The sequence below is a fragment of the Poecile atricapillus genome, chromosome 1 (assembly GCF_030490865.1).
Source record: "Poecile atricapillus isolate bPoeAtr1 chromosome 1, bPoeAtr1.hap1, whole genome shotgun sequence".
NCBI classification, from domain to species: Eukaryota; Metazoa; Chordata; class Aves; order Passeriformes; family Paridae; genus Poecile; species Poecile atricapillus.
Window position 1 is genome coordinate 75,223,242 of NC_081249.1, and position 16,146 is coordinate 75,239,387.

Consider the following 16,146-nt stretch of genomic DNA (forward strand, 5'->3'; position numbering starts at 1 on the left):
GTATGACTCTGAGCATCTCCCAGTCAACAAATGATAAAAGAGATGGCTACAGACCACTGACTTCCTTGATAATCTACCCCCATCATTTTTGTCTGCATCAGGGCTTTCTAGGATAAAATACTCCATCCTAACTATGAATGTATTTGTTCCCTGTACTCTCTCCATAGTCAGTGGAGAGAAACTGGACCTTCCAAACCACCTCAGCATTACTACCTAAAACCTCTGGGCTAGAGGGCTCTCCAATGGGAATCCAATTCTCTCCATGAACAATGTGAACCCGTGTGACTGGCTAACACCAGGCACTTCCAGAGGACTAAAATGAGGTGAGGTGGATGCCACAGGCATTGGGCAGTGCTGCCAGTGGCTATTTTAAAGCATAAGCTGTGCCAGGGCTCAGCTTTACACTTATATCCAGTATCTACACATCTGTGTCAATATATCACCAATGCTATAAATCATCCTATTGTTGCTCCCCCAAAGTTTTTGTCATCTTCAAAAGTCATCAGTAATAGCTGCATTTTTCACAGGTCATTGTTGGAAATGTAAACCAATGCAGAAGTAAAAAATTAGCCTAAATGGCACTCTCTCAAAGAGAATCCATTTAATAATGTTTCCCTTTTTCATAAACATTTTTAAGCCTGTCATTTAAGAAGTTTTGAAAACATTTACTATGCATGGCTTTCAATTCATATGATTCAAATCATGCAGTACCAATTGGTGTGTTATGAAAGCCATAATTGGATGATACTATGCTTGTCAACCAGATTTTCAAGTTAGCATGGTAAGATTTTCCAGGTTGATTGAAAATAATTATATTATTTTCTTTCTAATTTCTATTAATTGAGTTTCATATCAACTGTGGAGACTTTTTTATTAGGATCCCAGTTAAGATGACAAATCTAAAATTACCTAGGTTATCAAACTTGTACATCAGTGTGTCCTTATGTGCAGCAACCATGACTTGCTATAGGTCTTCCTGTAGAAGCCACCTGATGCTTTAAATTACCCCAAGCACTTAGAATGCAGATTAGCCAATGTGCTAGAATGTTTGCCAGAAAGTAAAGACCCAATGATATGCTTATAAAACTGTCTAAGCATAATCCAAACTTCTCTATCTTTGATGGGGGTTCTATGACACCTTATTATAAAGATACTTTTCTAGGTTTTAGTGGGTCTAGTGGTTTTTGAAATGAAGTAAGAACAGTAGCAACAGTCATTGGAATGCAGGCATTTTCTCCAATAGTCTACCAATGCATATTAGTTTTGCTTCTCTGTTCCAAAATCTTTCTGTACACCTGTACATCAAATTGGAAAATCTGTGGGGGTTTTGATACTAGAGCTAAAATAAGTATCTGATAATTCATAAAGCTAGGCTTCTGTTTTGGACCCCACAACGTTATTCCCTGTTTTCTGACCTGCCTCTTCTGCTACAGAAATATTTTTTGCTTTAAGAACAAAGAGTGGCACCATCCCATGCTTTGTACAGGGAGAAACAGAAATGTACTGTGAGCATATGGTAGGATTTACACAGGGTTCCTCTTAGTATTTATCAAAGTCACTGGTGGTGGAATCCACTTGCCTGTCCCCATTAGCATCTAGTTTATGAGGTCTCATGCTGTTTTGCTTGAGAATTCTCTAAGCAACCAAGTATCTCTGCTACATAAACAGGAATTTAATCTTATGTACCACAACAGCATGTACTCTTAAAAAAACAAGACAAAACAAAACAAAACAAAAAACGGAGGAAATCTCACTTCTGTGCCCTGGTCAGCTTGAGGAAGTTTAAATTTATAGTCACTATCAAGCCAGGGAGCATGTCAGCCAAACAGCTCTGGAGTGTTTAAGGCAAAAGCCTCTTTTACTCTTCTGTTAAAGCTGGACCTTTACAGCCAGGGAGGCATGGGGCCAGAAGGACTTTGTCTCTAGACCCAGGTCTTGGGAAGATGTATGAATTTTATATAAGAAAATTTATATGGATGAATTTGGATACAGAAAAAGAAACAACCTTGGAAATAGTGCCATTTCTTGACTGAATTGTGCAACTGCTCAGGTGCAGTCAAAACACCCTTCGTCTGACTTTTGGTTGGAAGGTAATCTGTCCTTCTTTCTCTTTCTCTTCCACCTTAAAATGGCCACTACCCCCAAAGAGAACCAATTACAGGTTCCAGCAGCCTGAATCTAAAAGAGAAGGAGGGCCTGAAGGCACTAAGAAAGGCAAAACTTCACTACGAGTTGGGGTAAAGGTCAAAAGAGAGCTGGGAAGCTGGGATTCTTATTGGTGTTTTCTGGCAGTTCCTTGTAAGGTAACTGGAAAGAGGCAGACACATTGACTGGATGAACAGAGAACATCTCCCAAGCTCCCCCATACTCATTCACTCTGTGTCCTCTATTTGACTTTCTGTTTCTATTAGGATGATTGAATTGGCCACCTTCCCTCTCCTCACCCAGCTTCCCCCTCAAATGGGCACCTAAAATATAGGCACATCTGCTCACAAATGAAGCACTGTTGGAGCCTTTCCATTATCTACCACATGGGAGCAGGATTAGGTTCGCTGTCAGTTTTGGGGAACATGAAAGGGATAAAGAAGCATGAATTATGCATAATAGAATTGCACCCTACTGGTTTCTTAAGACATACAAGATGTTTCAGTCCCATTGTCATCCTAGCATGCTCTTGGAGAAAATGCTTCACACAGCCAGAGGCAGTCCTCACAGTGTAGCAGGACTCATCCAAGACTCCTGATACAGCACCATATTGACATTCTTCTGCTAGTGATGTATGTTTCGCATTGTTAAAGATCTGGCAGCGTGTAACAGTTTGTTAGACTGGCTAAGACTGCATAAAATGTTATAAGAAATAAACCGAGTAGGGAAAATTTATTAGAGAACTATAAAATAAAAAAACCTGAGTGCTTTTTTGTTTGTTTTTCTCTGCATCTTCCTTTTGATTATTTTCATTGCGGCTAATGGAAAGAAAAAGAGTATTAAACTAACAATCTGATCACAACCCTCACATACTTTTGGTTAAGACCTAAACTCTTCCACGCAGTAATACCACTTTTAATACCAGACCAAATTTAATGTGAGTTTAAATTAATAAGAACTAACTTTTAATGAAAGGCTTTGGACAGTGCTTGGCATGACAGAAGAAGCCCATGTATTTCTCCCAGGGACAACTGCGGGTTATTCACCAGTTGTCCCACTAAGTCTCCTCACCCGTCCTGGCACAGCTCGGAGATTTGCGTCATTTGGCCCAGCGATGATTTTTACGTGACCACCGCGGGTCGGAGGATGACGAGACCCCCGTGTGCGTGGCCCCTGTGCTGGCGTAAAGCCCTTGGCACACGGCTCCAGTCCTACCCATTCGCCGGGAGCCCGGCGTTCACTCCGCACCGGGGACAGCCCCCTCCTCGCACCATCCCTCCTACCACTTTTTTTGCCCGGAGTGGAGACGGCGCGGCCGGTAGCTCAGGGAGGGCCCGGGCACCGCTCCCGCCCCCTTTCCCCGGGCCCCCCATTCCTCGCCGGCCCCCGGCGCGGAGAGCGGGGCGCTCCCGGCGCTGCAGCCCCCGGCGGCGGCTCCCGCGGCGCGGCGGGTGGGGCGGTGCGGGGCGCGGTGCAGCCCGGCTGCGGCAACCCCCGCCTGCTGCTGCTGGGCCAGGGCCCTGCTGCACCGGGGGAGTGCGGGCGGTCCCGGCCCGGGCGCTCCGCACCTCTGCCGAGTTCGGCCGGCCCAGAAGGGCAGCCGAGAGTTCAGCATGCAGGAAGTTTTGAGGCAGCTCGGAGAGTAACGCGGCGGCGGCGAGCGCTGCTTCGCGTGCTCTGGGGTTTTGCGCTTTTTTTGCGGGGATTCTGCCTCCTTCCCCTCCCCGCATACAACTCCCCCAAACACACGAGCAACCCGCAACAATCAAAAAGTCCGGTAAGGGGGAAGACAACACGGGCGAGGGAAGCACCCTCGGCGGGAGAAGAGAACCCGTTTCTTCGCAGAGACACGGTCCCGCTCGCAGTTGGTCCCAATGCAACTGCTCATCCTCCTCCTGCTCTACGCCGTGGTCTGTGCGAACTTCTGCAGCCGTCAGGGCACCACCGCCCCTGCCCAGAGCGGATCTATAAAAGCCCTGCGGGCTTCCAACATCAGGCGAGATGGTAAGCGTCCTGCTGCTTTCTTTATTCCCAAGGGCTGCTTTTGCGGGGGAAGCCCTTGAGCGCGCCTCGGGGCTGCCGCTCCCCTGTCCCGGGGGCGAGGGCCATATGCCCAAAGGACTACTGGGGTCGGTGCGGGTGGGGTCCCGTCCCGGGGGGTCAGCCAGGTCGTGGGGTCGGTCTCAGGGGTCCGGTCCTGGGGTCCGGTCCCGGAGCGTGTAGCCTGGTGGCAGAAGGGAGGTGTGGGCTTAGGGAGCGACTCTGCCCGTCGGCTGCACCTAACTTCTCGGGGCAACTTCGAAGAGGTCTCCCGGGAGTCGGCGGCACCCCCAGCGTCCCTTCTGGGCTGCGGGGGGCACCTCGCCCCTGACAACGCGGAGTGCTCGGTTCCGGCTGCCCAGGCCGGCCCCGCCGGGCGCCCCTCGGCACCCCTGGGCCCGTGTGCCCCCTGTGCCCCGTGTGCCCCCTGTGCCCGTGATGTGCCGGCGGCGGGGCAGTGCGGGGCGAGCGGCGGCTCTGTGGCGTCTCGGGCCTCACGGCGCCGCTGCGGGGGCTCTTGGGGCCGCGTGTCGGGGGCGCCGCCGTCGCCCCAGGGCTCCTTGGCGGGAGCGGGATCGGGATCGTCTCCCGGCCCTGCCACAGCCTCCTCGCCTTCGACTCCTGTAAGCGCTGTCGGCGGGCTGGTCGCCGAGTTAGGGGACTTCCTCGACCGGAGGGTCTGAGCCCGCGGCTTGGTGTTCCCCTGGAGCTGCTGGGCACTGTCCCACCAGGACTGGCCTCGTCCCTTGTGATGGCCGGGGATGGTGCACACCCAAAAGAGCGGCAGCGGGCTCTCGGACACCGCCCGCCCCGTAGGAAGGGTGTTTTCAGCCTGAACTGCGGTGCGGTTCCCTCCGGCGCCTGCCGGCAGAGGATGCCCTGGACAGCCGAGGTGCTGCGCAGGGTCTGCAGCGCAGAGTGTGGGACGCAGGTGCCTCGAGTGAACGTGGTCGTGTGCCCTGGCCCCACGGGGAATGAACGGGGAGACTGCATAAAAATAGCGCTGCTGAAACTCGCCTCTAGAATCCACGACTTTCAGTTTGGGAAGAGTGATGGGCCTCTGGCCAGGGAGCAGCCTGGTGTGCTCCAGCCTCACGTGGGAGAACTTGCTCTTGCACGTTGCCGTGTACCTTCTTACTGGAGGAGATGGAGGATGTTCTCCTTGCAAATGAACGGAGTTTACATCACTCTTCAAGTTAACATCTTCCAGTTGACAGCATTTATACATTTTAAAAACCCAGTCACTTGAGCCACTTCCAAGACTGTATTTGCCAGTGTTTATTTTCCAGTATGTATACAATGCATGTAATGGCTATACAGTTGATTTAGGAAGATGTTTTTGTTTAAAGTTTGGAGCCATATTGAACTTAATATTTTTTATGCCTTTCCTAGTCACTGAAAGAAGACTTAGAGAAGGTGGAGGATTTTTTTCTTAGAATGGAAATGTTGAATCAGAAAACAGGACAGAATTGCAGTTCTTTCTGACCCAGAAGTCAAATTTAATCTCATTAAAGAAAAATAATTATGTGTTTGTAGTAAAAGTACATATTTGTTATTTCTGCTTCATTCTTTAAAAGTTATTCCATGTTTTATCAAGCTTCATGACTTGTTAGCCTGCCATCTTCGTAGAAGAACTGAGACCATCTCTGAACTAACCTAGGCAAGCTTCCATCCAGCTCAAACTTCAAACAAGATTTTACATTGAAAACTTAGATACTTAGAACATCAACATGTTCAAATGTCTGATCTTCTCTGTATAGTCAATGAATAAATCATTAACCCCTTATATAAATAAAGTTTTCATATTAATGGCAATATGATGGGTGTTTTATTCCTCAGAAGACTTCCTGTGGTGAAGTTGCTTCTTGGAGTGATGAAGAGAACAAGCCTCTGACATGATTAGTTAATTGTTGTCTTCCTAGTTGTGATAATTCAACAATTTGATTAAGCTTTGTACTTTTAAAATTATCAGAGGCAACTGGTAGTGGTTGATCATTCTGGGTACTAGGTGGACTAATACTGGGGCTGTTGGAAGGTGGCAGATCTGTATGTAATTACATCCTACTTTTCATCTTCACTGGGGCACATGCTAGTGAGCCTTGCAGCCTACACTGAATGTGCCCACGTTGAAGTCAGACACTTCTGCAGTTCTTGAGTGGGTGCTATGGATGTACTTAGGAGGTCACAGACTTTGATGAAGACCACGTGCAGACTCCTAGCATGCTGCAGCCTTGCTCTCTCCCTGTGCTTGGGAATCTTGTTGCTTTTTCTCTGCAAAGGACCACGTGTTCTGGTGTGACCAGTGGAGCCGGGTGCGGGGTTCCAACATTTAAAGCAGATCAGCTGTTGATCCCCCTGATTTTACTCAATAATGAAACTGTTGCATGAGTTCCTTGACTGAAGGTCTATATTTGTGCAGCCAAAGGTTTTGAGCGGTATTCCAAATGTTGCATGCATGTGATGAGCTCACAAGCAAATGCTTAGACCACAGTTGGCTGTAGGCCACTAACAGTATTTCTGCCTTTTATAATTTGCAGTGGTGTTTTTGTGTTGTTTTGGTCTGAAGCAATGATATGGAACAGCATGAAAGACATGTGAGTTGCGTTGCTGAGTCAGACAGTATTTTTTGCTTTGTAAATATTTGCAGACATGACAATACAGAATGGGATCTGAGAACACTGGATATTGGGGTGAATGTGTTACAACAGTCTCTGAAAACACACAGCAAAGATAAAAAGTAGTTTAATATATGTTCTGGGTTGATGTTCATGATTTTTAGGTTGTGAAATTAAAAGAGATACTGAAGAGGAAACAAAGCTCATTCAGCTTCAAAAAAGTATCTTGGCAAATCCAAGACCACCTGCACATTTTACTAAAAAAGAAAAATTATTTGAGTTCCACTTTTGTGTTGATTCCAAGCAGGATAAACTTGTGGTACTGCATACACAGAGTTTAATATGGAGACTTGGTCTTGCTTCTGGCCAAAACAGATGTTTGCAGTGTGCATGATTCAATATTCTTTCAGACTAAAAGAAGTTGGCCTATTTGTAATTGCTCTTACTTAAGACTGAAGTTGAGCTGATAAGAAATCTATAGATGAGGGCAGCACATACAAAAATTGCCATTTAATGACTTCCAAACCTAACCAGACTGTACTTTCTGCTGAAGATAATAAGAATATAAATAACTTGCTTACAAGACATTGTCTTATCCTAGTTGAAGGACGGTCATTAATGACTCAGCAGTCCAGTGGAGCACTAATCAATTTTTTAAAGTGTCCTGGAGGTGCCAGCAACATTTATAGCACAAGTACTGGTATTCACTTAGAGTGTTTATTAATGCTATTAAGTGAAGTACCTTGAAGTTCATCAGAATAACACAGAGGTCTTTCAGGTGCTTCCATTGTTCTATTTTGACTCAGTTTCCAAGTATGCAGGTAATACTGCCTAGTTAAAAGAATTCTATTTTGTTTCTCCTGTTTTGGTTGTTTATGTGTACTTGGAGATGAAAAGTAGAAGATAAAAAGTGCTAAATAATATTATTTACTATATAATGTCTAACTGAAACATCACATGCTTTTCCTTATCAGTTATTGAACAAACATCTGCTTAGTCCAGGGCAGTATGCCTAGTCTCTATCTTCAGACTAAGCATCACAATGCATATTTTAAACTTCAAACTCCAGAGTTTAAAGAAAAGACAGAACAGAAAAAACAGCATAGTGTCATGTTGTTTCAGTATGTAAACAGCTGAAAGCCATGGAATCAGTATCTTCTGATGTGGATTTGAAACCATAACATCAGATGACTTGAGATAAGATTCTGTGCTCTTGTGGTTTTCATTATGAATCCAAAAAAACAAAAAGAGAGATTTTTCAAACTTTGCTGCGCTTGTGCACCACCATAATACAAAGAAAAAACTGTACTTTATAGTTCTGGGCACTTGCCAACAGCTCATGGCTCTTTAAGGGCCAGTCCAAATGTGTGCAATTAACTCTACTCTCTTCTTCCCTTTATTGGCTGATGCCTAATCACAGGGAAAAGTTTATGGTGGTTTTCTCCCACTAAATAAATGTTAAGCGTCTCCTCTTGGGAGAAGATTGTGTTGTTTTCTCTTTTTTGGTTGTTTGATTAGTTGGTTTTTAAAGAAGGTAGGTTTAGATTAGATGCTTCCAACCCAAGCCATTTTATGATTCTATGATTGTATGGTATTAGGAGAAATTCTTTGCTGTGGATGTGGTGAGGCACTGGCGCAGGTTGCCCAGAGAGGTCTGTTCAAGGGGTTTTATCAAGCTGATCTAGTGCAAAGTGTCCTTGCTCATGGCAGAGGGACTGGAACTACATGACCCTCAAGGTTCCTTCCAACCCAAACCATTCTCTGATTCTGTAAAATGTATCTGGTATCACTAGTGGTATAGACCATCACTTTCGGAATGCACTTATTGAGTTATTTTATAATAGGCTTATATACATTTTTTTAGAGGACTCTGGTAACATAAAATTGTGTCAACTGTAAAATGGCCAAAATAAATTGGTTTTTATAGCTTTTATTTCCCTGTTCTCTAGATTTTATATAGAAATGTGTGTTCCAGGCTTCATCAGTTTAAAAAAAAAAAGCCTTACTAATTTCCCTGCAGTAATGCACTTTGGTCTGCAATTATCTGACTTTGATGATGTCTCTTATCTGTATAATTAACAGTTTGGACTGAAATATCAAAGGATATTTCATGAGAATTCCAACCCTGACTCAGCAGCAAGCAGCATAGAGGAATTCTCTAAAGGAACTTGAAATATGTTTTATCAGGCAGATGTATATCATAGTGGAAGTCATTATAAATGCTTTAGTTTCCTGAAACTTCTTGGTTTTCGTTTGGGGCTTTTTTAAGTATTACTATAAAACTGAATTAAGCCAGCTAATTCTTAAAGGACTGGAAGAGAAAACTTCATAGTTGTATTGCTTTGATTTGTAGAAACTGAACAGTGCTGAAAATCTAAAATAACATTGGGAGTTCTTTTCCACTGTCCTACCACAGATGTTGTGTTTCATAAAGCATCTAGAAATAGGCATAAATAGAAAATTCACAGGGGATCGTTAGTGCAATAATATTCATCTTGTGCTTAACATCAACCGTTTTCATAATTCCATTGAAGTCAGGGGGTTCAAGTCGTACAGGACAGTGTAATAAGAAATTGAATAGTTTATATGTAAATGAGGTGAGTAAAAAGAACTATTTTTGATGAACCAAGTGTACAAAGTATTTGCAAAATTAGGAATCGTAGAATTGTTTAGGTCAGAAAAGACCGCCAAGATCATCAAGCCCAGCTGTTTACTCAGCACTCATACAGTTGGCCTTGAGCCATTGATTCGGCCTGTCCAGATCTCTGCAGAGTCCTCCTACCCTGCAGCAAACCAACACTCCTGCCCAACTTGGTTTTATCTGCAGGCTTGCTGAGGGTGCACTCGCTTCTCTCATCCAGAGCATCGATAAAGATACTGAACAGGACTGGGCTCTGTTCAACTGACTTGTGAGCAGCCACCAGCTGGGTGTAATCGCATTCAGCACCACTCTCTGGACTTGGACAGTGTGTATACAGTCTGTACACGGGAAATAGTGCACCTCTCCAAGCCATTAGCATCTGGTTTCTGTAGGATAATTCTGTGGGATATGGTGTCAGAAGCTTTACTGAAGTGTCTTGGGACTGGCTGAGATGGAGTTAGTTTTCCCCACATCAGGTTTGCATTCGTAGGTAGAAAGGTGTTGATGAGTGAGCAGTGCTGGCTCAGCATCAGGGCTGTCTCTCTAACATTCTGCCCCTATCAAGTGGTTGCGAGTGGGAAAGGTCCTGCGAGGGGACGCAACCAGGCCCAAATTAATCAGAGGGGTATTCCATACCATTTGACATCAGCTCAGATATAAAAGCTAAGGGAGGGAGGAGGAATGGGGAGCATTTGTTATTTTATAATGTTTGCCTTATGAAGCCATCACTATGTGTGCTACAGCTTTGCTTCCTGGGAAGTGGCTGGATATCACTCCCTGATGGAATATAGAGAATAAACTTTTTTCTCTCTGTTTATACACACCAAATTTTCACTTTCTTTTGCTTTAGTAAAGTGCCTTACCTCAAGGTACAAGTTGTTTTCTGTCTTACTTTCTCTCCCTTGTCCCAGTGGGAAGGGGAGTGATAAGAGAGGCCTGGTGGGCCCTTGGTCCACCATAGGTAAACCTACTACATAAAGGCCAGGCAGACAACATCCACAGCCACTGAGTGGGTCACCTGGTCACAGAAGGAGATCAGGTTGGTCAATCAGGACCTGCCTTTACTGGAAAGCTGTGCTGACTGATCCCCAGGTTGTCATGCAAGTTCGGCATGATGACACTTGATGAGCTCTGCCATGACTTTACCCTGCACTGAGGTCAGGCTGATAGGCCTGTATTTCCCTGTGTGTGTCCTCCTTCTGGCCATTCTTGTAGATGAGTGTCATATTTGCCGACTTCCAATTAACTGGACCTTCCAGATTTGCTAGCAGTGCTAGTAAATGGTGGAATGTGGCTTGGTGAGCCCATCTACCAGCTCTCAGGACCCTTGGGTGGATCCCATCTGTCCCCATAGACTTGTGTCTAAGTGGTGTATCCAGTCACTGACCATTTCCTTCTGGATTGAGGAGACTTCATTCTGCTCCCTGTCCCTCTCTTCCAGCACAGGAAGCTGGATACCCAAAGCAAACTGGTCTTACTATCAAAGGCTAAGGCAAGGAAGGAAACTTTGGCTTTTCTACAGGCTTTGTTGCTATGTTTTTGTCAGTTGTATTTAGCATATAAAAAAAAAAATAAATACATATCCTAGGCATGGCATGAGTCTTTTGTACATGCATTTGCAGAATAATTATAATTCTACTCTTTAGAATATTGTCTAATATAGCAAAATAGATATTCACCTATCACAGAATCACAAAATATGTTTAGTTTGAAGGGACCAAGAATGATCATTGAGTCCAGCTCTTAGCTCTGCACAGGACATCCCCAAAAGTTACACCATGTGCCTGAGAGCATTGTCCAAGTGATTGTACAGAATACATAAATTAAGGACAGAAGCACAAGGAAGTGAGATTAAGTATGCTTGTTATAGTTGGTTACAAATCAGCATTAAAATCATAAAAATATTGTACCTGGCATCTTGTTTAGAGTACAAAAAATCCGCCACACCCCAGGTTCAATATAATTCCTCTGAATCCTAGTTGAAGAGTGAACTATTAGGCCAATATTCAAACCTAACTTTTCAGGGTAGTTAAGGTCTTTAGATTATTCTGGTAGTTATGTAATTCATGGAATTTTGTTTGAAAGCAGTTATGTTTAATAATGTCTGTCAGTTTTTCAGGTTGCTAGTTAATAGTCTGAAAGTAATTTTCACATTATTAAAATTTATATTAATTGAAAAGGAACTTACTAGAAAAAGGATTACCAAGGCAGGTATTTCTTGAACAAAGTAGTATACAAATTCTCTACAATATGTTTCTGTCACTCCTTCTTCAGACTGTGTGTAAAAATTACATAAAATGAACATAGCCACAAAATGTTTATTATTTATACAGCAAGAAACTCCTTTGGGGAGCTGTAAATTAGGACAGGGAATGGCTTTTATTTCATACTTCTAGTATACTATATGTACAAAAGATGGAGCAGGAGTTTGTGTTTTATACTCCAGTCTTTTCCTATGGATAGTCTGGCTAATATTAAAGTAGATCTGCAGCAAATGACAGACTGATCTCTTTAAAAACAATTAAAATATTTTACAGGACTGGCACTGAACACAGGGTAGGCTTCTGTGTGTGATACCAGAGTCCCAAAGACCTTAAAATACCATCTCCTTGTTGTCTCCAGAGCAATAATTGTGGTTTCTTTAGGTCACTTCCAACCTCAACCATTCCACAATGGCATCTACTACAGCTGAGAGAGGAGGGGCAATGGGTGGAACACAGTGGTCCTAAGAAGTAGTGCTTGCCTTTCCTATCTCTTCCATTCTGCTCTTCCTCTTTCCCAATCTCCCCCTTTCTCCATGTGCAGCAGTAGCAGGAGCACGGAGTCCGGTTCTCTGCATCTATGAGCTCAGATGTGTCCCTTTTCCTTGCCATCCTCCTTCATTCCTTGTGTAGCTGCACTCAGTTTTGTTTACCCAGCTGAGAAATCTTGGGTTAACTCTCAAAGATTTTAGCATGATCCCAAGGCCAAAGGGCCACCCTGGCTTGCTCTGGCTTTTGTGCACCTGCAGGGATTTGACATCTGGATACTAAAGGAGTCCTAAGAAATACCATGAAGGTTCTGTGTTGGCATTCTCTGTAGTAAGAATTTTCCCACTAATGCAGGGAAATTTAGTAATTTTTTAGTCACTTGATTCAAGCTGTATTCAAAAATTGCATCCAAAATTCCTGCTGTTTATGAAGTTTATTACACTGTATCACATTTTGGAAAAAAGGCACTGCTTCTGGTGAGGTTCTCTTGTCTGAAATACTGGATTGCATAGAGTTATTTGGCAGTTTGTTTCAAATCAGTCTCCTGTTTACAAAGGAAGTGTCCTGTTTACACTGTGAAACTGGAGATACTTTCTTTTGGGGGTTTTGGTTTGGCTTTAAAATTTTTGGTAGTGAGTAAATCCTACATAATCTCAAGCTTCCTATTGTACTTGAGTAGTCTTCAGTTTCATGTTACCTTTTTCATCTGTATCCCATTCTGTGAAGGTAAGCATCCCACGTTTCTGCTTTGTTAATTAGACCTCTGCTTATTTGGAGATGGTGCAGGAGGACACACTTTTACCTTCTGCTCAAATTTCCTGCCAATGTATTTTATCCTTGCTGTTCCTTGGGACTTGATGATGTTGAGATTCTGTAAAACTATTTATTAAGCACTAGGTCCATGAAAATCTTGAAAAATAGCTGTCTTGACTTTTGTTGCACTTAAATCAGTGACAAAACTTTCATCAGTACTTCTCATGGCAAGGCTTGGCACACAGTTCCCATGAATTAATACAGGATAAAATAAAATGCTTAGGAATTCAGTGATGAGTTTGTAATAGAATTAAAGACTGATAGAAATGTTTAGTTTGAGAAAGACCCTAAGATTGAGCCCACATAGCACCGCAAAGCCCACCATATCTCTTAGTGCCACATTTACACATCTTTTAAATGCCTCTTGGTTTAGTGACTCAAATGCTTCCCTGAGTAGCCTGTTCCAGTGTTTGACAATCCCTACAGTGAAGAAATCTTTCCTAATATCAAATCAAAATCTCACTTGGTGTTGCTTAATGACACTTGCTCTTGTCCTATTGCTTGTTACTTTTGAGATCAAGTCCCGCCTGGCTACACCCTCCTTTCAGGGAGTTGCAGAAAGTTATAAGGTTCCCCTGAACTTCCTCTTCTCCAGCTGAACATCCCCAGTTCACTTGGCCGCTCCTCATCAGACTTGTGCTCCAGACCCTTCCTGAGCATTATTTCCCTTTGGATGTGCCTCAACACCTCATTTTCTTTCTTGTAGTTAGGGGCTTGTGTACGGTACTCAAAAGTTAAGATGTTCAGTTAGTGTCCATACACTGAGACAAACCAAACAAATCCTTTGCACTGATAGAGATGTAGGGGTAACTGATGTAGTTACAGATTGTGTAGCAAAAATACAGAACAAAGCTTTGAATTCAAATGTCCAGTTTTTTTTTCTGCTGTACTGACTACCTTATGTGTCACCCACAGGATATCCTACAAGTCACTTCAGCTGCAGTACATTTCTAAACATGACCATAAGGAAACATGTCAGTCCGTATTTTTCAGTGTCTTGCATTGTTTCTGTTTCTTTTTTAAAGAGGCTCCAAATGTAGTATGCGGGGTTTTTGTTATTGTTTCTTCTTGGAACAGTTGCAAAAGATTTTTCTCATAGTTGAATGTATTTCTGATCTGATGTGACTCATAAAGAAAGTGGCTTGAGGATGAAGCAGAGACCCAGACTGGCTAGAGAATATATCTAAAAATAGATACAGGATCTAAATATAGGATCTAAAAACAGAATGTTGATCACTGAAGGTACTGTGGGATCTGGAAACCCTTTATTTACCATTCTGCCCTTAATTTTTCAGCCAGAAGGAGAAATCCTTTGCCTTAACAAACCTGTGACAGTAATGCTGAGTGAGAACAGCAAGCAGGTGGTGATAATGCCTTGGGATTCTTTGTGGAGATGGACCAACACAGCTTCTTAATCATGATACCACAGCAGGTATAATCACTGATAGGAGTTATTTCATTCGCACATCCAGATGCCAGTAAAAGGGTTTAAGAGCTCCTTGCAGAAGCCTACAGAGAATTTTCTGCTTTGAAATTAATAGAAAGCCCCAGAGTTATGGCACTGTTTCCCTTCATGGATCAGGTTTTAAACCTGTTCCCTTGCTCCATTAGCCACGTTCACATTGCTTTGTTAGGTTTCTGAATGTTTGGCAGTCTGCACAGGGGGATGCTGGTTTGCTTCATCGCTGTCCTTACAGTGTGACCTGGGGTTCCCAAACCCAGCAGTATCACTGCTACTCTAGTAAAATGTCTTTGACATTGTGAGAAGGGGAAAGGGATTCTGTGGCTTTTTCATCCTCCTAATGGAAAACTTTCTGTACCTGAATAGGCTTGGTTTTATTTTCATTTGGGATTAATACTTGTCACCCAGGAGAGCATATTGACATGATAATTTCTCACCAGTTCCTGTCATTTATAAGATTCTGGAAAATTAAACTCTTCTTTTTAAGCAAAATGCAGAATTCTTGTATCATACATAGTAGTGATCTGGCTGCTTCTAGTATGTGTGTAGTCTGCTGTTACATAATTAGTATGTGCAAACATTGGAACCTCCAGAGTCAGTTCTCGGCCGGTGATGCCTCTGAGAAATGGCTGCAGTGAAAACTCCTTCTTTGCAGAACCCTTGAGTAGTGTTAAGGTGTCTTGAGTCTGTTCTTGGACCTGCATGGCAAAGCCCCATCTCCATACATACAGCCTGCCTCTCAACAGACTTCAAGAAATGACTAATTCTCTTGGCCATGTGACAACATAGAAACAAGCATCACTCCAGAAATAAACTTGTGTGCACCACAGAGGAATCTCATGCTATAGTCCAGCATGCAGCTGAGGACTGATCCTGTACAGTGTTGTTCCCACACTGGCAGGCAAAGGAGGATGACAAGTGGATCAGTATGGCTGTTCAGCCTGCTCTTTCCCCAATTCGGTCACAGCACACACAGTAAGCCTTTCCTGGGCAGTGCTCTCATGCATTTGACAATATTTTCCTGAAGGCAGTATCACTATATGTAAATAGCTTTTGTTTCATTGTAAGGGTTGAGCATTGGCAGCTTGGGAGAGGCAGAAATGCCACCCACAGCCACTGTTGGATGTGGCCAGAGTGGAGATCCTTACCAGGGTGCAGCTATCCTTAAAATGCTGTGTGTCCTTGCTGCCTGTGCTGTCCTACCTCCTGTCTACTTTCCTGCTCAGAGCTGCCACTGTTTTTGCAGACTGAGAGCTGTGTGACATACTGAGGTAAAATAACAGGGCACATGAATAGACAGTTTTGGGGAACAAAGAATTACACAAGATGACAGTGTGATGTCCTGTATAAAAATCAAATATCTTGATTTTCACATGCTTGCCTGAATATGACTTCAGTGGCATGGGAGTTAAATAGAAGTCTCTTCTCCAAAGAAACCCTAGAACAAACCAGGGAAAGCTATTATTCTGGTTTTGTTACTTTGCACTTTTGTTCCCTGGGTTTGGTTTCATCTAGAGCATAAGGATATAGAGGAAGGTCATGAAGAAGAAATCATAATGACTTGATATGTCAGTTCAGTTTATTTTTTTGAGGAATGACTTTAAAGGTTTTTTTATCAATCTGTGCAGGATATTTTTCAAGGCTTGCAGGAGCTCCCTTTTATTGTACAGGGATCTTGTC

The 16,146-nt window shown here is 43.4% G+C and overlaps 1 protein-coding gene across 4 annotated transcripts in view; it reads left to right on the forward strand.

The window, feature by feature from the left end:
* Positions 1 to 3,436: 3,436 nt before the first annotated feature.
* PDGFD (platelet derived growth factor D) overlaps positions 3,437 to 16,146 on the forward strand; it is a 140,440-nt gene continuing 127,730 nt past the window's right edge. For all 4 annotated transcript variants that reach the window (XM_058863924.1, XM_058863938.1, XM_058863931.1 and 1 more), the window contains exon 1: positions 3,437 to 4,149. In XM_058863924.1, coding sequence (XP_058719907.1) covers positions 4,020 to 4,149 — 130 coding nt within the window. In that variant the 5' untranslated portion in view covers positions 3,437 to 4,019. The remainder of the gene's footprint in view (positions 4,150 to 16,146) is intronic.